The 21,531-nt window shown below is 46.5% G+C and overlaps 1 protein-coding gene across 1 annotated transcript in view; it reads left to right on the forward strand.

Moving 5' to 3' along the window:
• SND1 (staphylococcal nuclease and tudor domain containing 1) overlaps positions 1–21,531 on the forward strand; it is a 321,421-nt gene that overhangs the window by 291,517 nt on the left and 8,373 nt on the right. The window contains exon 15 of the mRNA XM_028489790.2: positions 809–950. Within this exon, the coding sequence (XP_028345591.1) occupies positions 809–950 (142 nt within the window). The remainder of the gene's footprint in view (positions 1–808; positions 951–21,531) is intronic.

The raw sequence follows: 21,531 nt of genomic DNA on the forward strand, positions 1-21,531 counted from the left end.
TTTTTTTTTTAATGAAAATTAAAGATTAGATTAATCTCCAAAGAAGGTGAGTATTGGTCTTCTCCCCTCAATTTTTTTTTTGTTTGTTTTTTTTGTTTTGTTTTTTAATTTATTTATTCATTTATTTAATTTTTTTTCGGGGGGGCGCTGCATTGGGTCTTCGCTGCTGCACACGGGCTTTCTCTAGTTGCAGTGAGCGGGAGCTGCTCTTTGTTGCGGGGCGCAGGCTTCTCACTGGTGGCTTCTCTTGTTGCAGAGCACAGGCTCTAGGTGCGTTGGCTTCAGTAGTTGTGGCACACAGGCTTCAGTAGTTGTGGCTCGCGGGCTCTAGAGCTCAGGCTCAGTAGTTGTGGCGCACGGGCTTAGTTGCTCCGCAGCACGTGGGGTCTTCCCGGACCAGGGCTCAGACCCGTGTCCCCTGCATTGGCAGGTGGATTCTTAACCACTGCGTCACCAGGGAAGCCCTCCCCTCAATTTTATGTAGAAGGAAGAAGAGCTCTTTTTCCTATTCCAGAGAAGGAGTGAAATTCTCATTTCAGGGCACCGTCCTAACTTTTATATCCGCTTTAGTAATTGAACAGAGGGGAGAAGAGAGTGAGAATGTTCTGGAAGCTTTTGATTAACTATATTTCTCCTATGAAAGTCACATCGGTATCTTGTTTTTGTCCTGGTTTCAGAAATGTCTGATATTCTAGGGTTTTTCGCCCAGCTTCCTGTGGTCTGCCAGACTTTTTGCCCTAGACCGGAGAGAAAGAAACATTTACCTAGATTCCATTACTTTTCTAACGATTCTTCTTTTCTCCCCCAGGACACCCAAAAAGCAAAGCAGTTTCTGCCCTTCCTTCAGCGGGCAGGTCGTTCTGAAGCCGTGGTGGAGTATGTGTTCAGTGGGTCTCGTCTCAAGCTGTATTTGCCAAAGGAAACTTGCCTTATCACCTTCTTGCTCGCAGGTAAGTCTTCTGTGTTATGTGTTGTTCTGAAAATTCTTCTTGGAGCTCAGAAGTCATCCCTGGAGGTCACATGCCCTCCTTTCTACAGGACTTGGAGCCCATGTAGGTGCTTCAGCCTCTAACTGAGATGTGAACGCAGAGTTCCTAGGTTTGATCCCGCTGTTAACTGCAGACCCAGCACTGGTCCTGTCCTGCTTCTCGTTCCTGCCAACCGCAGGACAGCTAACAAGACAGCCTGAGGGAAGGGAACTCCAGACATAGCAAAACATTAATGATGGAGTGCTCACGGTTGGTGTCGCCCATTTGGGATGGACCGCCCTCCTGTGTCAGTCACGGGCAAGGCCGCGGGGGCGCCCAGACGCTCTGCCCTTGTAGCTCCACAGGCAGTGCCACTTGGGCTCTTTTATTCTTTTCAAGTGTCATTAGGATCCAAATCCTTTATGGAACCCCAGATGTGGCATTACCTTCGCAGGCCCCTGCGTCCCTGGTATTTCCCTCTTGCACTAAGGGTGCCATGCCAGGGCAAGCCTTCCTCCTGTACTTTGCTGACTGACTGTCCATCTTGCTTATCCTGTCTTATCCAGTTAACATTTCACAAGCCAGCAAGTCTGTGTGTGAACTGTGCTCTTTGAGAAATTTACATGTGTGCATTCAAGGAGCAGACAGTTTCGTTTCTTCTCTGCCGGCAGACAGTTATTTATTTCCATCAGTACTTCGCAGCTGTGGTCTCTGAGGGAGAGGGTCACCCCACCCCGATATACACTCCCAAAGATTGTATTCCATTGTGTTTACCCACTGCACACCACCTCCTCTGAGGCCAGCCTGCTCCCTCAGCACGACTTCTGTTGAGTGCTGGGGTAGAATTTGCCGTGGGGGAGGAGAACTGGGGGCCGTGTTTGCCATCCCCTGCCAGATCGCCTCAGCCTTGCTCTCCTCAGAGGCACTGATGGTTTCTTCCCCATAAGGGTCTCCCTCAGGCCCCAACTAAATGGGTTGTTAAGTGCGATTAGCCACTCACCGAGCACAAGGCCGTGAAGCTCACTGTCGCTGCTTGGCCCTCACTGCTCCGTGAGGCTCCTGAGCTCTCTTAAGAGGTTACTGATCACTGCCCAGCTCTGCAGGCTTTGTGCAGCTCGGGCAGCTCTAGAGAAGAAAGGCCGCAAGAAGTCCATACCTCACTGGAGGGCTGTGCTTTCGTGTCTGCAAATATGAGTTGTAAGTAAACTGAGGGGCAGAGTGGCAGTGTGTGTGAGTCCTTTCATGGAGCCGTTTGTGCCCTTTTTCTTAAGATTTCTGTAGCGGAGGAGTTTCTTAGCAGTGAATTCTTGTTACAGGGTTTGAGGTACATATTCAACTCATTCTTTGCCCTCTGCCTGCAAAACAAAAGCATCCTTTTGGCAGAGCTTTATCCCAGAGGTGTGAAAGAGAAACAGTATTATTCTTTCCTGGAAACCTGGCTGCAGATCTATAGGGGAAAGAAAACATTGAAGTTCTGGCTTCCAAACTTAAAACCACCTGAATGGAGCCGGCTCAGAGCTTTAAACCTGTCTTGCCTGGAGTTTTCCTGCAGAACCCTTCTGGTGGTACCTTGCTGAAACACAAGCAGCCTGATCACTCAACTCGGCATCAGCCGGTTCCTCTGTGTACTTGGCATTATTCTAAGCTTAGCAATTCTCAAAAGGAATTGCTTGAGTTAACTTACACTGAAAGATAGATTACAGAAGCAAATTCCTGATGAAAATATAAGCTTTTACATTTTTCTCCTGCCGTACTCTATGCAGTTGTATTATGCGTCTTCTGATTTCTTTAGAAAACTGGCAGGGATACAGGACATTGAAAAGTTGGAAAAGAAAGCTGGCCTCGGTTTGAATCATGGCTCTGCTCTCTGTACAAGCAGGGGCCTTTAGGGAGGTTTGTTTTTTTGTTTGTTTGTTTTCGACTCTCTTCAAACGTTAGTTTACACATCAGTTAACTGGAGAAAGTTTCTTGCCTCTCAGGATGTATAAACGTTTAGAGCAAGCCTGCCATAAAGTAGATCATCAATAAATGTTTCCTTCCTGTTCTTCTCACAAAGACTTAGTGAATTCATAACTGCAGCTTTCCTTAACTCTGTATGGAATGGCACAGTTGTGCAGTATGTGTGCACGTACCTGTGGCTCTACCACAGAGACTTTGACCTCCCCATTAATTCAAATAAATCAAGAGAAGGAGCCTAGGAGCTGTCCTGGCCTCCTCCTGACTAAGCAAGATGCTCAGTAAAAGAAAAGCCGCTGGCTTTCCTCTTTGAGTCTGGAGCAAGGAACTCTGCATCCTGGTAAGACACAGTCCTACGTCTTAAGCTCTAGAGGGAAGACAGATACATGAACAGACTGTAGTGCTGGGTGTTAGGTGAGAAAATAGAATTATTTACAATGCACAGAAGTAGCACAGAGGAGAGAATGGTTGGTTAGGTGGAGATCGGGGATTGTGTATCTGAGCTGTGTTTTAAAGGATAAATAGGAGTTTGCAGTGTTGTAAGGACAGGACAGGTGGGGAGGAAGAGAGGAGTATTCTAGATAGAGGTACCAGCAGGTACAAAGATGTAGAGGTATGATACATTCTGATGTGTCCAGGAAACCATGAATCCTTTGGTATTGGTGGGGTAGAAAGAGTGAAGAGTGGGGTGAGGCTGGAAACACAGATGGAAGCTAGTCTTCTGTGGAATATACTATGGACCCTCAGAGGCGCTCAAGGTATCAGGGGTGTGTCATGCTCACACTTGTGTTAAGAAAGTTTATTTTGGTAGGTACATTGGTATATGTGAGACTGGAGGCTGGGAGAGTGGTTAAGAAGCAAGAGGGATAGAGGCCCGAAATCTGGTGATGGAGGAGAGGAGAGATAGGAAGAGTATTTAAGAGGAAGACTTCCTAATTCAGGGAATGACTGAGGTTTTTTGGTCAAGGATGGGGGATGACATTGAGCATGGGAAAGAAAGTAAACAGGTCCAAGGCTTGCGTTATTGAGCGGATTTTGATATCCACCAGCAAGGGCGACACTAAGAGTAGGTTCTTGGAACAGATAGTTGGTGGTCAGAGGATTCGATGGAGAATCCTCAGAGAGCAGTCTTCTGGAAGCCAAGGGAGGGAAGAATTCCAAGGAGTCAGCAGTGTGGGGTTTTACCTTAAAAGATCAAGTAGTTAAAAACTAGGGGGTGATTTTATACTATTGATTAATTGGTAAGCCACAGATGATCTTTGTCAGTGCGACTGGGGAGTAAATGTGGGCAATAAGGAAGAGAATTTAAAATAGACTGCTCTTCACGACAATCTAATAGAATGGAAAAAGGAATACAGAAAAGTGAATGCTAAAGGGTCAAGGGAACACTCTGAGGATGTCAGCATCTTGAGTACTTTTATAGCTGATTCTTAGGATTGGTGCAGAACGTGGCATGGATACTGGAAAAGCTATTCGGTGTGCCTATTGTCTTCATAGTGCCAGTTATAGACTGTAAAGACTCCACCAAGTCTCCTTGGCTAATGAGGATATAAAAGAGATGACGTGAGAAGATATCAGGAACTTGAGAGGCACTGGTCTGAACAGGAACTCAGAAAGGATACAAGTAAATGATTGCTAGGGCAGTGACCCTGCAGAGACAGAACGAATGCGATGGAGAACATGGCTGGAGGATCCTAGAGAGAAGGGTCCCTCGGTCATCCGGGACCAACCACCAAGCTGAACGTCAGCGTAGACAGACACGATGCTTACACCGTGCAGCTGCTCACCTGGAAGGTGGTCCTCATGACACGGCTTGGCAGCTCTCTGTGGAATGTGCCCTGCACCCTGTAAAATTGACGTCTGCTGGAAATGACGTTAGGGTTGTGATTCTCAAGGGGAAAGTCAAGATAATTGTTCAGCAATCCCATATGCGGTGGTATCGTGGCTCCCAGCCTTTTGGAGAGCCCTCTGGATTTCAAGGTGGGGTGGACACTTTCCGTTTTTACGTGGCCTTTTTTGGGCAGACGGCCCCGCAGCTTGATAGGGAGTGGCATTTGGCCCGAGCCAGCTGGCCTCTCCATCATGGTTCCTGCACCCCTGCATGTGGAATGATTGCTTGGTCAGATGGGATAGCAGGTGGGGCTGGGCAAAGTCAGCTGTAGCTAACAGGCCAGCGCCTCCTGAGAGCTCTTGCCCTTCAGTCCTCTGAGCACCTGGCTTAGGTTCAGCCGGTGAGCGGGTGACCTTCCCGCCTCGGCACTGAGACGGTTCAAGGTCCCCCCGCCTGCTGCTGTGGCCTCCTCCTATGTGCACTTATTTCAGTCTCAGAGGCAGTCACAGGCAGTTCTTGTCCCGAGTTAACAGAAAGGTCAACATTCCTCAGGCCCCCAACACTTGTTTAAAAGCATCCTTTTTCCTCATCTAGCATTTAATGAACTCCATACATTTCCTTCTCTTAGAACAAAAGCAATTTACCTTCAGTCTTTATTTCTAGTTCATTTTCACTTGTCCCGTGTGTCACCTTTTACTTAGTATCTCGTCTAAAGGGATACTGAGGCACATATTTGCAGATTGCTTGGCCCATGATTCACATTTTTATTTCAAAGCACCAGTGGGCCTGGAGTGTGTGCCTTATTGCCGTGACCTTTATATTATGTTGCCTTATTTTGCATTTCTTTCTTAGCTCTGGGCTACTTGGGTCATGCTGAGGGCACAGTTCAGGAAGTTGTCCCGTTGGCTAAGCATAGCAGGTATCAAGTTAGTGCCTGTAAACCAATTGCCTGAATGAGAAGAGGGTAATAATTTGAGGTTTCAGTGTAAAGTAATCTAAGGAGTCTTGTGTCAGTTATTTGGAGTCTTCTAACTCACTGAGCCTACCCCATTTACATTTCCGTGTTTGTTCTTAACGGTGGGACAGCAATAAGTGCGAGGAATTGTGGACCGAGACAGGTTTGGCATGGTGGGGAGTGGATGTCTGTCACCTGGGGTGGAACTCACTGTACAAACCACCTAGAATGCAGCAGCCACCTGGCAGGGGGTTTCCATGTGGATCACAGCAGGTGGCTTATAATTAACCAGTTACCTAGTCATATGGAACAAGACTAGAAAATGAGACTTTTCTTTGCCTGCCCTTTGGCCTTTTTCAATTTTTTTTTCTCTTTGATTATAAGTCCCCTCTTGAAGCTGCCTTATGACAAGGGAGGCAATGAGGAGAGGTCCTAGATGTCTGGGGTTTGATAAATGGTGGCGGGTATATGCATGGTGAGCTAAAGGGTTGGCTGTGTGTCCTTCCACCCTGAATGCCTTTGAACAGAGTACCTCATTTCCTTCTGTCTCTGTAATGTCTCTTCTCCAGCCAATCCTAATAGGAATATCAACTGCCTGTTTCAGTAGACCAAGAACTTTAATGAGAGAGGAGAGGGAAGGTGAACAGGAATATCATCCTCATCTCCGGGCCCCAGGAATGGTGGCTCCCCATTGATTACCAGTGCCTAACCAAATTAACACAACACCAATGTATGTTTAAGTGAGAAATCCCATTCTGCTATCACAGAGGTGCTAATGAATCAGGCTGTTATTGTAGTTGTGTTTGCTGGGCTTCTATCCTTAATTAAGCAGTTACAGGATCTGCTGATACTTATGAATTCTTTTCAGATACTTTAATTGAACTGCAACTTAATGGATATTTGTAAAGTGGAGTGTTCTTTCTCTTGGGACTTGCCCATTTGGTTCTGTCCCTGCCTCCTACTTGCTTCCAGTTGGGTCCCATTACTGGAAGTGGGCAGCTTGACATGAAACTTTTCTAGGGCTGCTCTATTTGTTCACTTTTAAAGGTATCATTGTGAATTATACGAATTACATTCGTGTCAGAAGGTCCTCTAGGGTCACTTGTCAGAAAATATTAGCACAATAAGCAGGTTTGGGGAGACTTTTTTTTAATGAGGCCAAGATTTTTATAAGCCCACTAAAAGAAAATATTACCACCCGCAGCAGCCAGTGAGTGGTCAGTGCCAGCCGGTCCCCATCCGGGTCCTGGTGACGACAGGCCCCCTCTAAAGTCTCAGTTCTAAACTGCAGATCAAGAATTTCTTCCCAGACTTGTGGATGATGCTTAAATTAATCAGATAATTTCTGCTTTCTTGAATGTCTTTTAATCTAATAGTTGAGACAGCCATATGAAAAACTTTAACAGGGAAAAACAAAATGGAGCTATGAAAAGTATAGGCCACATACCATGAGAATGCAGAGGAAAGAACCATCAATTGAGGAATGGAAAGGACTTCCCAAGGGAGATGGTATTTGAGCATCCAAGAAGATCTGGAACATTTTCTTTTGGCAAGCTGGGTGCGATTCATCTAGGCAAAACATCTTTGCCTGTATCATTAGCTCTCAGGAAGAGTCGCGGAAAGAAATGGATGGACTCATCGATCATTTTTCCCTCTGCTTTTGTCTGGTCGTGTAAATCTCCTTCTTGGGTCTCCCGCCATGGAACATTCAGCACTCTGCCCTTAGCTCCCCGTCTCTGCAGGCAGACCATCACCCACGGTCACGTGGATGGAAGTGCAAGCCTACGATTACAGCCTGATTATCTTCCATCTTTAGATCGTGAATCATCCCCAGAATGAGCCTCCTCATGTTTGTGGATCACTCAATCGCATGGCTATTTAATAATTTTTTTTATATCCACTGGGCACTTTGCTAGGAATATTGAAATGCGTAAGATATGGTGCCAGCCTTCAAGCAGAGTACTTGTATCTACCGAAGTACAGGATATATAGACGTGAAGAAAAAAAATATTTGTAAGAAGTATAAGGGGAGGAGAAACAATTCCTAGCCTTTTATAAAATTATTCTTCTGTGATACTGTCAAAAAGGCTAAGGCAATCCTGATTCATAACCCAGAAGTACAGTATCCAGAGAGGGATAGAGCCAAGTGCTGGCTCAGCCGCGTCAGTTCAGGCCTGGAGTGTGATGTTCCATCTGAGGACCACGCTTTTAGGGAGGACATTGGCAAACTGCAGAAGGATCAGAAGACAGTGACCTGGGTGGTAAGAGACCTAGGAAGGCCGGTACCCAAGGACCAGTAGAGGCATCAAAGGAGACGTACAGGACACGGTCGAGTGTCTCAGGGTAGAAGAGGCAAGGATTCCATTTTTTTCAGTGGTCATTTTAATTTCCTTTTTTTGATTGAGAGAGAGTAATAAAGACATCAATAAAAATAAGATTTGTTCAGCATGGTTTAATGGCAGCCACAGACCTTGGAGCTAGAACACTTAAAGATGCATTCTTGCTCTCCCGCTTCCTAGTTAATTATTTCCTTTAGACTGGCCTGCTCATCTTGGTGTGATGCTGGGACCTAGAGATGAGGGAAGCAGCAAGGCCCATATGGCAGTTCCCAGCCAGTCAGTCCAGAGACTCGAGCAACTGAGGGGGAGAGAGTCCTCGTGGTGGCCCTGCCTTCTGCGGAGTCAGTCTGAGGGGTGGCACAGCCTCCCAATTGGGATGTTCTGCCCTCACCATCTCAGTTGGGTTTCCCGTGCCAAGAAAAGAAAGACGTTGATTTATCCTCAGTTTCTGGATAGGCCCATTGATTGCCTCTGGGTGGATAGGTCAAAGGTAAGTGAAAAGAACCCTTGCCTTCTAAGTCCTCTGACTTCTGCCTTTTACTCTTGCTGCTCTGGAGTTTTGATATCAATGAGATAAGGGGAAAATATCCTGCAGAGGTATCAGGCCTGTTCTCTGCAGTGCTTATGAGAGCCAGTAGAGTGATACAAGAAGGTCAGACCTGTGAGTTTTTCCCCAAGGGTTCCTTTTTTCCATTCCTTCTCCTGCCCTCCTACTCTAAGGTTCTTTCTGAGTCTGTTAAAGGTTATTTAGGCTGCCTTCCTCCTGGTGGGCATGGGGGGAAGGAATGGAAAGCTTACAGAGCTCTAATGGCTGTTCTTTGCTGGAGTCTTTCCAATACCAGCACCTGTCTCTGGTTGTGCCCTGATGCCTCGGTTCTAATCCCATTCTTGTGGCATCCCCAGAAAAATAAATTTCAGTGTGAATATTTCAATGCCATCTTGTCAGCCTATTGGCATTTTCCACCAGCCATTTAGTAGTAATGGTGGCAAGCAGCAGCATCCACGATTGGGCTACTCACCACTTCCCCACCCTGAGGGGGTGTCTATTTGGCCAGCCCAAGAGTAGGAAATGGCGTGTCCTGGATGCAGGAGAGGGAGTGTAAATGGTGTGGTAATTTGAAATTAAAGGGAAATGCTTAGAAATCTGGTAATGGGCAGCCCTGGGGTGAACAGTGTGCACTGTGCCCATAAGACTTAATCTTGGTTGCTATGGGAACCACCTCTCACATTCCCCTTTCAAACAGAGATATGACTGGATTTTTTTTAAATTTATTTATTTATTTTTGGCTGCGTTGGGTCTTCGTTGCTGCGCGTGGGCTTTCTCTAATTGCGGCGAGCGAGGGCTGCTCTTCGGTGTGGTGCGTGGGCTTCTCATTGCAGTGGCTTCTCTTATTGCAGAGCATGGGCTCTAGGCTCACAGGCTTCAGTAGTTGTGGCTTGCAGGCTCAGTAGTTGTGGCTTGGGAGCTCTAGGGCGCAGGCTCAGTGGTTGTGGCCCACGGGCTTAGTTGCTCCACGTCATGTGGGATCTTCCTGGACCGGGGCTCGAACCCATGTCCCCTGCATCGGCAGGCAGATTCTTAACCACTGCGCCACCAGGGAAGCCCATGACTGGATTTTAAAAAGCAAAAAAGTTCTTCATCATTGAAAAGTGTCTTTGCCCCCAAGCCCCGGGTCTTTGCACACCTTGGGTTCCTTTCAGAAAGTTTTCCTGAGGCTTCCCCAAACTAATGGGATGGATTTGCCAGAGTCTCTTCCTGGCCCTTTATATAACAGCACTGACATGGGCATTAGAACACGTGGTATCCAGTATGGGCAGCTAGCCCAAGCATACTCTCCTGTTGCCCCTGAGGGGGCGCCATGGGTTTCCACTTAAGGAACTGGATAGGACCACTGGTCACATCACGATGGGCTCTGAGGAAGCCCAAGGAGCTGTGCTCGGTCTCAGTGCCATGGGACCGGTCCCAGATCCTGATGTAGGGCTGCCAAGCACAGACCTTGTAGGAGCAAGAACAATTCACAGAAGTTCCTTTCATATTTGGAGGGCGTCTGAGACACAACCGCATTCTCAGTCGCGGTTTCTCGTCATTAGAGCTTTTTCCCATTTATTTAAATTACCTACTTAATCCAGGCCTTGTATGTTTTCAGGGTGGTTTTTCCTTCTTTTTTTAAAATAGATTTATTTATTTTATTTATTTATTTATTTATTTGTTGGCTGCTTTGGGTCTTCCATGGCTGCGCATGGACTTTCTCTAGTTGCAGTGGGCCGGGGCTACTCTTCGTTGTGGTGCACGGGCTTCTCATTGTGGTGGCTTCTCTTCTTGTGGAGCACGGTCTCTAGGCGCGTGGGCTTCAGTAGTTGTGGCACGTGGGCTCAGTAGTTGTGGCTCGTGGGCTCTAGAGTGCAGGCTCAGTGGTTGTGGTGCACGGGCTTAGTTGCTCCGCGGCATGTGGGGTCTTCCCGGACCATGGCTCAAACCCGTGTCCCCTGCATTGGCAGGTGGATTCTTAACCACTGCGCCATCAGGGAAGCCCCTGTTTTCAGGGTTTTTTTAAGCCATCCTTTGCCTATGATAAAATAAATGAGAAGCTACGTCTCTATTCAGCGGCCTTTGATTTCTGGACATACAGCTCCCTGCAGAGTTGACTTACAGGCTTCTAAACGGGCTTTGGAGAAACTTTCTGTGTAAGCTTTTTGGATTCCCTGTAGTTTTCCTTATTATACTCACGCTTTACAATTAGCAGTCCTGAATAAACCCTAGTAACTCCCATGCTTACCTTCACTATATGTAGGAAGATATTTAAATGGACTAGTTAGTTAGTCTCTGGCGGGTGGAGAAGTTCCCGTTTCCCTGCCCTGGTGTGCCTCCTCTTCCTGAGCTTGTGCATCTGCTAGTGATTTTTCTAGGGTTAATTTGGGTGTTTTTATTTTTAAATTGGAACATGGTGTCTGTCTCTTCTCTGTGTGTGTTTTGGATGCAGCCCCTGTGCTAGGCATGCGGTTATTAACTCTACTGATACACCAGTTCGCTCATTAGCATTTGCATTTTAAATTACAAGCTAGAGCAGACGACATTTATGCTATATTTGTACCACTGCCTTCTTCATGAATGATGTCGTATGTGCAGGGACTGCAGAAATAACTCCTCTAGGGCCCTGAGGTATTTTAGTCTCTTCTTCAGCAAACTGTTTCTTTTTTACTCTTGATTCTCACTGTTGGATGGAAAAGAATTTAAAAATTCCCTAAGTTTAGCCTCATTTGTGAGTACTGCTGATTAGGATGTGCTGATGACAGACCAACCCTTCATGTCAGAAGAGGCCTAGTGCATGGAGTGGCCTCATTCACTTTCACGTGATGTACCTGATGAGCAGCCTGCTTTGACTAGACAGGAGGGACTTTCTTCCCCGCAGGTTGGTGGGTGGGGGGACCTGGTAACAGATACTTGTTGTCGCTTTTATTCAGGCTCACACCCCTCTCCTCTATAGCTGGATAGCCAGAGGTTATTTTTTTTTTTTAACACCTGTTACTGCTTGGCGCTGCAAGGGGCAAGAGAGGGAGATAGTATATGCCTTCACGGAGCTTCTTTTTGACAAGAAACATTTAGATTACACCACAGTACAGCACATCCTTAAATAAATGCCAGTAGTTAAGTTCTCTTCGGGGAACTCTTCCTCTTGGCACATGGAAACTCCACCGCCTAGATCGTAAGAACCAAGTCAGAAGTGCCCAGTCATGGATTGTGGACCTGGGAGTGGAGGCTCCTAGGCTGAGGCGTGCCCAGCTCTGCCTCAGCCAGGGTTTGGCCGGTTTCTGGCAGCAGATTGAGGGCCGGAAGTAAAGCTCTGGTAGATAGCTGTGCATTCACATCATTGTGCTCTTTCCTTGTGGTAGCAAATGTTGGTTCTCTGAGGTCTGTCACAGGGACCCTTCCTCCTGGTGAATTCTGGCTTTTAAAAACACATCGTGAAAAATCCAGGGAAGTCACGCTGGAAAATAGATGTGCATTCTAGGTAATAAATACAGAGGTGGGTAGCAATTCTTTATCCATTCTGTCTTGCCCATCAGCTTTTCAAAAGAAGTTTACAAGTTGGAAAGGTCAGTGGGCACGACAGAATTCGTGAAGAATTGTTACCTACCTCTGTATATCTTTTCTTCCGTGAGAGTGGTTTGTGTTTCGTGTCTGGTGTACTCTGTTAGACGTGTCCTTTAGTGGCTTCCATGAGCTCTGGCCTCCAAACACGGGAGCCTCAGTGTTTGTGTTTATTTATGTTTTTCCCTAGTCTCTAGTTTGTTTTGATCTCTGTTCCTGTTACCTGGCAAAATTGTTCTCCGGAAACTGAGTCTAACAAGGCAAGTATAGATGGCATGGAGGAGATGAGCGGGTCCCCGGAGTGTTTGGAGTAATAAGCAGAGCATGAGATCCAGTGGCTGGCCTCACAGTGAAAGTACGGGGCAGGTGAAGGTTCCTTGGGGTTGTATGGTGGCAGGCATCTAGATGGTACTCGGAGTGTTCAGAGTCTCATTTGTAAATGCTGCATGAGGATGCTGGTGGAGACAGTTGAGACAAACAGCTCACTAAAGACCCACGGAATCCCACAGACTCTTTCATGTTTTCATGACATCTGTTATCAGGTGAAGGACTGCTTGCTGCCCATCACTTCCCAGCCTGCTGGGGCTCCAGAGGAGAGGGGATGGGGTTGACTGCCCGAGCTCCCCCAGCTGCCAAGCCATCCAGCCCCCTCGCAGTTCCCTGCACCTTCCTCCACTCTGTCCACGGGTTCTGACAGAGACCTTGAACTAAGTGGGTTAGGAATAAACTGCTTGAATGCGTTTGTGCAGATAGCTTCTCTCACCAGCTCTCCGAAGTGCTTTTTGAAATACACGGGAGCCCTTTGTAAGCTGCTTTATAAGCCGTGAAGTCCATTGTCACCGCTCTCGGCAGCCAGCATGTCTCTAACCCAAGTAATGTGGACTTGGCTCCCGGGCAGGGCTGGGGATTGGCACCGTCAGCAGCAGCGCTGCCCTCCAGAGTCACCAGCAGCTGTTGCAGGTTGGAGGATTTGCAGAAATTGAGATGGCTGTTCCCAGATATTGGCACTTGCCTGGTGATGAATGACGTGTCTGTGCGCAGGGACTCTGTATGCTTTCCTTCGGCCTTTTCTTCTCAGCCCCTGACTGTGGCGCCCGCTCAATGGCCCCGTTGTGGAGGGGGGTGCTGAACGGAGGGGTGAGTGGCCTGCCTCTACCGCCATTCCCTCCCTCCATTGGCCTGAACTGAGAGAGTAAGAATAGCTCTTTGATCCCCTGAACTGGTTCTTGGGGCAGGAATTTCGTGGCACGTCGCGCAGATGCCAAGGAGCTAAGAATCCAACCTCCCGAGGCCAGAAAAATGAACTTCACCTGAAAGAGAGCCACGTGATCCCCACTTCCATTGCTCTGGTGTCCTTTTGCCTTAACCCACACATCTGTACCGGAGTGGCCAGAAAAGGTCTATTTTGATAAAGTCATTAATGGGTGGTATGTTTTATTCCCGATGTGACTGCCCAAGAGTGAAATTTTTAGGGGTTTGTGCCACTTTGTATGATTCCTTCTTATCACACACAGTCATGCCTATTCATGTCTGCATATGCTGAAACTGGTGTTACAATGCCATCTCCTTACAGATTAAACTGCAACGAAACTGTCCTGAATGACCTCTTTTAAGAGACTTGCGCCCTCCTGACTCTAACCTCTGCCGTGGTTCTCGCGTGTCGCCTTTTAATTTTGTCTACTTGCCACTGTCTGAAATTTTCCAGTTTACTTATTTGTTTGTTTTCGTGACTCTTTGTATCACCAGAGTGTAAGATGCTGGAAGGCAGGGACCTTGTCTTGTGACTGCAGAGCCCCTGTACTAGTGCCTAGAACAGCACCTAATCCGGAGTCAGCATTCACTGGACAGTTCTTGGATGAATGAATGGATGCACAGTGGTTCTGGGCTAACACTTATTAGCTTATTTGGAAATTCTGAAAACAGAATAACAACCCTATTACCATGGAGAATGAGCGCTAGAGCCACCGCAGCCCTAAAATGGAAAACAGAGTACCAAACCGGGTGCCTGTCTAGAGAACTGGACTAAGGCTTAAAACTGCCCCTCAAAGTCACAACCTCTCTGGGCCTTGGACTTTTTCAAAGAGTGAGGGGATCGGATTAGGTTTCTCTCGAGATTTGACTCTCTAATAATAACCTTAATGAGTATTATACGCTGTGAATTAACTCATTTACTCCTTACCACAGCTGTTAGGTGGATACCATTACAATCCCCATTTCATAGATGAGAAAACTGAGGCCTAGGAAAGTTAACTTCCTAAATAAAGAGCAGAGCACATTTTCTTGATCTTATCCTACGTGCTGTCATTTAGAATGTGTTGCACAACTTGACATTGAATGTGCTGAAGGTCTTACCTCTTCTGTTTTTCCAGTCTTCCGTCCATTCATTTCATCTGCCTGTGCTCTCTTGTTGGCTAGGAAGCAACCAGATGCCACCTTTCTTCTGGGATGACCAAAAGCAAAGCTTAAGAAGGGGATGGTGGTGGCCCTCTTTAGGAAATGTAGTAATGTGGATATGAGATTTCAGTTGTTGTTTTAGAGTTTGGATTTGTTTCTTGGCCCCAATAGGAACACACCTAAGCTGACAGCATGGCTAGGACATGTGATTGGGGAGGAGAGAGAGAGCGAGTCAGACCTGTGGGATGGGTTTATGAGCAGGGGCATTTATGGACAAATTAAACTTTAGCCCTGAGTAAGCAAAGTCCTAAGCCAGTTATTACTGCTCTGGCACTTCTAATGGGCCCTATGCAACCCTTATAAATTATTCAGCTGCTTTACTAATAAAAGGCCGAGCTACTTGCCTAGTCCTGGTGATTCTTCAGTAGAGCTCAGGGAGAACAGGTTAGAGGGGCAGCAGTACTTACCTCCAAGGAACCCTCCTTTCTCATATGGAGATGAAAGGGTTAAACTGACTACCTCAGGTAGCAGAGTTTTGACAGATAATGCATAAAACTGTTAACCTTGGAGATAGACAAAGGGCTTTCCTCTGAGGAGATGCCTGCCAAGGTTCCCTGGACTGTTAGATCTGATGCATATTTCACAGTGTCTTGATTATGGTGATTAAATGTCCCAGGATATCTAGCACTTAAGCATCAGAAGTTGTTGGGTTTTTTAAAATAATACTCATAACATTTTATTTTGTTATAATTCCAAATTTACAGAACTGTGCAAAAATCTTTCCGTTACTTTTGTTGAATTGTTAACATATTGCCTCATTTGCTGTCAGTGTAGTTTTAGAAGACTCTTGCCAAATTGCCCCTCACATCTGTAAACAGGGAAGAATAATTTTTTCCATCTCATACAGAATATACTTTAAAAAATTTTTTCTTATGTGGTCACTGAACTCGTTCCCTGGCAACAACCATGATACTGTCCCAATTTGGAAGATGGGCTGTTACAGCCGTACATCCTGGCTTTTCTGGGCCATCTCCTGCTTTCCAGTGCTCTATTCAAAGTTCAGGCCAAGTGTCAAGCTGATGGGTCTTTTTAGTTCAAAAGATATCATTATAGTAGCTTTGGGGGCTCTGTCAGCCCCAGATGTTTCCAGAGGTGAGGGACCCTGGAGGTTGCACTTAGGGCGGTGGTCTCTATCCCTTGCCTGGACGCCCCTGGGAAGGTGCTCATCCCAGCAGATCAGCACGTTTGCTCTCTGAGCCCCTAGAAATGATCTGGGCTTTCTAATCTTACTTCCTTTCAGATTTCAGTGGACACTGGATCTGATTAAAGCGAAGTGACTCATTCATACACACATCCAAGCGTGTTTGAGTTCTACTTTTTAAAGGTGCTCAGAGAATATCAGGGATTTCTTGAGGAACTCTACATTTATCTGGACGTTAACCTGCGGCAAGCCGAGGGGGCACCACAGAAAGAAGACTCAAGGCTGAGATTTCCCAGCATGCCCTGTAAAAAGCCTGGCACTCCCGTTCAAGGACCTGACTGCTTGCACAATTCATGGCACAGAATTTTCAAAGAGAGAGTCTTTTGTTTTTTCTTTCAACTTTGCACGTTCTTGTCATGCTGTTTGCTCTTCTGCACCCTCTCCCAGTATGGCATCTTCATGACTTTTCACAGAAACAGTACCATGTTGGCATTTGTGCTTGTTCTCATTGATTGTCTCTTTCTCCTTCACTAGACTGTTTTTTCACTTGTTGGTGAGTGGCCTTGATTTTATAACGGTAAGAACTGTCACAGTAATGTTTACCACCGATAATTAGCATTTGTACTTAGTCAAGCATTTTGTCCCCATTGCTTTCCATGATCCTATAGAGGACTTGACGAGATTGTTGCCTTTTAGTACGGCTGGAAATATTCAGCTTAGTAGAGTGGACTGGGAGGCCGAATTTTAGGGGAATGAAAGTGGTGAAAGGTGAGTTTGAGATATTTTAAAGGACAGTTAATGATAAGAAAGTTCACTGGACAAGAAATGGGAAGACCTTGTTCTCATCCAGACCCTACTGCTGACTCTGGCCTTTAACAAGGCTCACATGGGTACCTGTCCTCACTGCTGGCTCCCCCTTGGCTGTACGCTTCTGGGCGCTACCCCAGCTATTGTTAACTCCGGGATATGGTCCCAGTTTACGTGGCCTTGGATTAGGTTAAATGCGAGCTGATGTTCTTTCTAGCCCTAAAATGCCATGACCTTATGGACTCTTTCCATTGCTCAGGAAATTGAGTTGATTGGATTTTTGCCCTGACGTAAATGGGATCTGTATGAGGAGGTGAAGACAGCTTAGAAGACAGCTGGTGTCTTCCCTCAGTTCATCAGATAAACACTCTAATTGGATGTCAGGGCTCAGTTTTGAAGTATCCTGAGCTTAAAGGTAAGCTAGCCAAGGGCTAATGCTAATCCAGTTCTCAGAAGAGTAATTAGGGCCCTAACGAGAAGAGGGTCACGTGCTTCTAGGATGGCTCCAAAGAAGCCGAGAAGCTGCCTTGGGCTTCTTTGGAGCAAGCTGCTTCTTTAGAGCGCAACCTTTGCTCAAATTTCTCCCGTATGTTCATGTAGGACCTGGGCCCCTCCGTGGCCCAGCTGTCTTATGTTCCTAGGTCTCTTCTCGGTGGGGTTATAGATTGATTGTGCTAAGCATTGGTTTTTCCTGGGTTGGTTTTTCTTCACGTGCCCACTTTTTAAAGCTACAGATTTAAACACATAAGCTGAGAAACACATAAGTTTCCAATTCTCTTGGAATGCTGGTTCACACACTTCACACATGAGGTATATTGAGGGTTTACCTTTAGCAGCAGCCCAATTAGTAACTGCCAATACTGCTTATGTACGATGGTGTGGGATTGCTAGCCGTTGCTATGAGAACCTTCACTTTTGCATTTCCTGACTCATTTCACACTGAGCAATGCAGATGTGCAGAGATTTGAAGGGGAGGGATGATAAGACAGGGAGCTGGCAAGTAAATGAAACTCTTCTCTTGAATCCCTTTGAATGGCAAGTTCTCGGTACTCGTTCGGCTCCTGCCCTTGTGGAAGCTTATTTTCTCTAAATCTTTAAGAAAGAAGGAAAATAGTTTGACCTTTATTTGCAGCAGGCTTCAAAGTAGTTCAGGTTCATTACTTAGCAGGAAGATTGCCTTTAATGAGCCAAGTTTAGAGGAGGTGGATTTTAATCTCGACGCTCAGAAGGAGAGGAGATGCGCATACACAGTGAGAAAAGGATGTTTGTAGCTTTAACTCTTACATTTGAAACAGAACCAGTCCCCCAGCAGCATTTAGGAACCAAAAAACCTGCATGCGTTTTTTTTGTTGTTTTTTTTGAGCAAAAAAGCATCTCATCTGTAGCATGTGCCCGTGTGTGGGGTCTTGAATTTAAAAAAAAAAAGAAAACAAAACACCCTTTACTCAAGTCACTCAGAAGTCACCTTTATTTACTTTGAACTTCATCTGAGAAAGAAATTCTGGTTCCAAAGCAAGCTCTTTCCCCTTCTTCCTGAGCTCCCTGCCTGCTCAGGGTTTGGCCCCAGCCTGGGGTGAAGTGTGGGTTAGATTCTCTACGGAAGGAAAAGGTGCTTCCCTCAGCCTTTGTCAGCGCTAATCGCCAGCTGTGTTTAGTGCTCTCACTTTGTTTTTCTTTCCCTGGTTGTTTGGTGAGCCTGGTTTTATGCTGAATAGAAGATAAGGGTGCTTACTGATCCGTCGCCTTCCCTCTCGTCCCTCCTCCTCTCCCTGCACTGGGAAGAAATTCTTGATTTGCAGTTTAGAACCGAGACTTTAGAGGGGGACTGTCGTCACCAGGACCCGGATGGGAACCGGCTGGCACTGACCACTGGCTGCTGCGGGTGGTAATATTTACTTAGAGACACAGGATGGTTCCTGGGCACTTCCACGTGGTGCTGAAACTCACTCCCGATGAGTTCTAGCATCATGCTTCTCAAACTCGGCAGGTCTGGAGGAGGGTCAGAGATCTTGCATTTCTAACAGGTTTCCCGGTGATGTCAGTGCTGCCTGTTTACAGACCAGTCTTGATTGGAAATGATCTAAATCTGTTTTCCTTTTTTTTTTTTTTTCTTTCCCTCCTAGACTTGGGAGTTATGAAATCTCCATTGCACACACAAATCCTTAGTGGCTGTGAGAACAGGTTTTGGAACCAGTTCCCGTCTCGTCTGCGCTTAGGCTCCCCCATTTGCTAGATACGTGTGGTTTCCCCATTAAAAAGAGGGGCTGAAAGGGTGTTACTGTGTAATGAGCAAATCATTCCTGTGAAGTGCTGCTTATCCAGTGACCAGCAGAGACCCAAAGTGGCCTTTTTGAGCCCAGACTTGATTGCATGATTTGAATCCTGTTCACATAGATGCTGTCACCTGGGGAGGCCTCAGCCTTGAGGCATTTTAGGGCAGTGCCTTCTTTCCCATCCCTGAGACTAGAACTGCGGTCTTATTGTGATGTTCCCTTCTTCCTGCTCACGTTAGCCCTTGCTTTTTTTTTTTTTTAAATAAATTTATTTTTATTAATTTATGGCTGCGTTGGGTCTTTGTTGCTGTGTGCTGGCCTCCTCTAGTTGTGGCGAGCGGGAGCTACTCTTCGTTTTGGTGCGTGGGCTTCTCATTGCGGTGGCTTCTCTTGTTGCAGAGCATGGGCTCTAGGCATGCAGGCTGCGGTAGTTGTGGCACGCAGGCTTCAGTAGTTGCGGCTCGTGGGCTCTAGTGCTCAGGCTCAGTGGTTGTGGCGCACAGGCTTAGTTGCTCCACGGCATGTGGGATCTTCCCGGAGCAGGGCCTGAACCCGTGTCCCCTGCATCGGCAGGCGGATTCTTAACCACTGCGCCACCGGGGAAGCCCCAGCCCTTGCTTTTTGAGGGGTGGGGAGCATCCTCATTTGGTCTGTCCTCATGGCCGCATCTGTGGAGCTGGAACGGATCTTTTCTGCCATGATACCTATATTCAGATCCTCTGTGTGGTATAGCAGAGTGGGGCAGTTAGCCCTCAGTGAAGGATCGATCCCCAAGCAATGTGTCCAGTAGCAATGGAAGTTGCCAGTTAAATCTCAGCTGTATGTTAGGTTGCAGACTCTTTTTTTTTTTTTTAATACATCTTTACTGGAGTATAATTGCTTTACAATGGTGTGTTAGTTTCTGCTCTATAACAAAATAAATCAGCCATATGCATACATATATCCCCATATCCCCTCCCTCTTGCGTCTCCCTCCCACCCTCCCTCTCCCACCCTCCCTCTCCCACCCCTCTAGGTGGTCACAGAGCACCGAGCTGACCTCCCTGTGCTATGCGGCTGCTTCCCACTAGCTATCTGTTTCACGTTTGGTAGTGTATACATGTCCGTGCCCCTCTCTCACTTCGTCCCAGCTTTCCCTTCCCCCTCCCCGTGTCCTCAAGTCCTTCTCTTATGTCTACCTCTTTATTCCCGCCCTGCCACTGGGTTCATCAGACTCTCAACACAGAGAGATGCTGTGTCTGAGAAGGAATTCCTTCTAGTGAGTAAAGCTACGTTGTTGGGACAGAATGTGATGGTGAAAATGGGGAGGTGGAAATGTGGGGTCTGCTTGGTTGAAGAATGCCTGAGTTCACAGGGCCTTCCACACATCCTGGTCCCTTGCTTAGCAGTGAGTGTGGGAACCTCAGCAAACACGTCAGGTTTTGTCTTTTATTACTGAAAAAACAAAAAGGCTACTTTTTCTAGCACAGGATTCCTTAGTTCTTCTTTGGCCTTGTTTTAGGCCACGTGTTGGAAAATCGACATTTGCCACATTGAGGCAGCCAGCTTTTATTCATCTGTCTCTTCTCAGCGTCTGACTTTTTCCCAGAGAACTTTGCTGACTGCTGGACTAGAGTAAGCCCTTCCCCCTGATAATGTGTTCCCAAAGTTGCCCGTAGTTCCCTGCCTTATGCTTCCGTGGAATCCTTATCGAATATAGACCTTCTCTGGTTGACTCACAACCCCCCGAGTCTTTATGTTGTTTGTCTCTCTTGCACCCACTGTGGTTAGCGCAGTCCCTGGCACATGGTAGGCACTCACTGAGTATCTGTTGACTAAGTGGAAACTTGACTTACTTCGAGAGCTACGCATTCTTCAGTGGAAAATAGGGAGCAGGAAAGTTCCTTATGTTCTTACAAGTTCATCGCAGAGCCGTTTCTGACCTTCGTTTCTTTTGGCACACATTTCTAAGATACCCATGGGCTTTTGCTCTGTAGTTGTATTTGTGACACTCACATGCGTTTGTAAGATTGTCTCGAGACCATATTCTACCTCCAGGAAGCAGGAGTGCACGTCAATAGAGATCATCACTATGTCCAAAGGTCAGGCAACCAGCCGCAGAAGGTGCGAGCTGACGGAACACACTCGGGGAACGGGAAAAAGCCAACTTCACTGAGAAACTATTAGCTCTAGGCTGAAAATTAAGAACTCTTAGCTTTCCTGTATCTTTTCAGACCCATGGCCTTAGCAGCCCCTGGAGATTCCTGAGCAGACCCATCAGCCACCAAGGAGAGCAGCTCTGTTAGATTTTATGGCTGTTTGCTTTAGCTTTGCGTGCTAGCAGCTCATTTTTGACATGACAGGCTACAACAATCCACATTTTTTCTGAAGTTGCTTATCAAAATTGAAAGTGTCAGATACCCAATATTTTGAGGCCATTAATTAACTAGAACATTTTTATTTATGTAGATGCCTGTAGAACATCTTTATCAATATATCTTGACCTTTTTCCCTAGTGTGGGTGATTGTAAGACAAGTAAGAAAAGCATGCAGTTAAGAAAGAAAGCATCTATGATCGGGTGTTTGACTCACTCTGGCAGTTCCTCACCCCCCAGCCTCTTGAGGTCTGCTAATGGGAGCAGAGGGCCATGTGCTAGAATGTTCTCTTCCCTCCTCTCTCTGGCTTCACCTCCCACACACAGTTCTCATTCACGATTCCTACTCCAGTCTTTTGTAGTT

The sequence above is a fragment of the Physeter macrocephalus genome, chromosome 5, assembly GCF_002837175.3.
Source record: "Physeter macrocephalus isolate SW-GA chromosome 5, ASM283717v5, whole genome shotgun sequence".
In the NCBI taxonomy this organism is placed as follows: Eukaryota; Metazoa; Chordata; class Mammalia; order Artiodactyla; family Physeteridae; genus Physeter; species Physeter macrocephalus.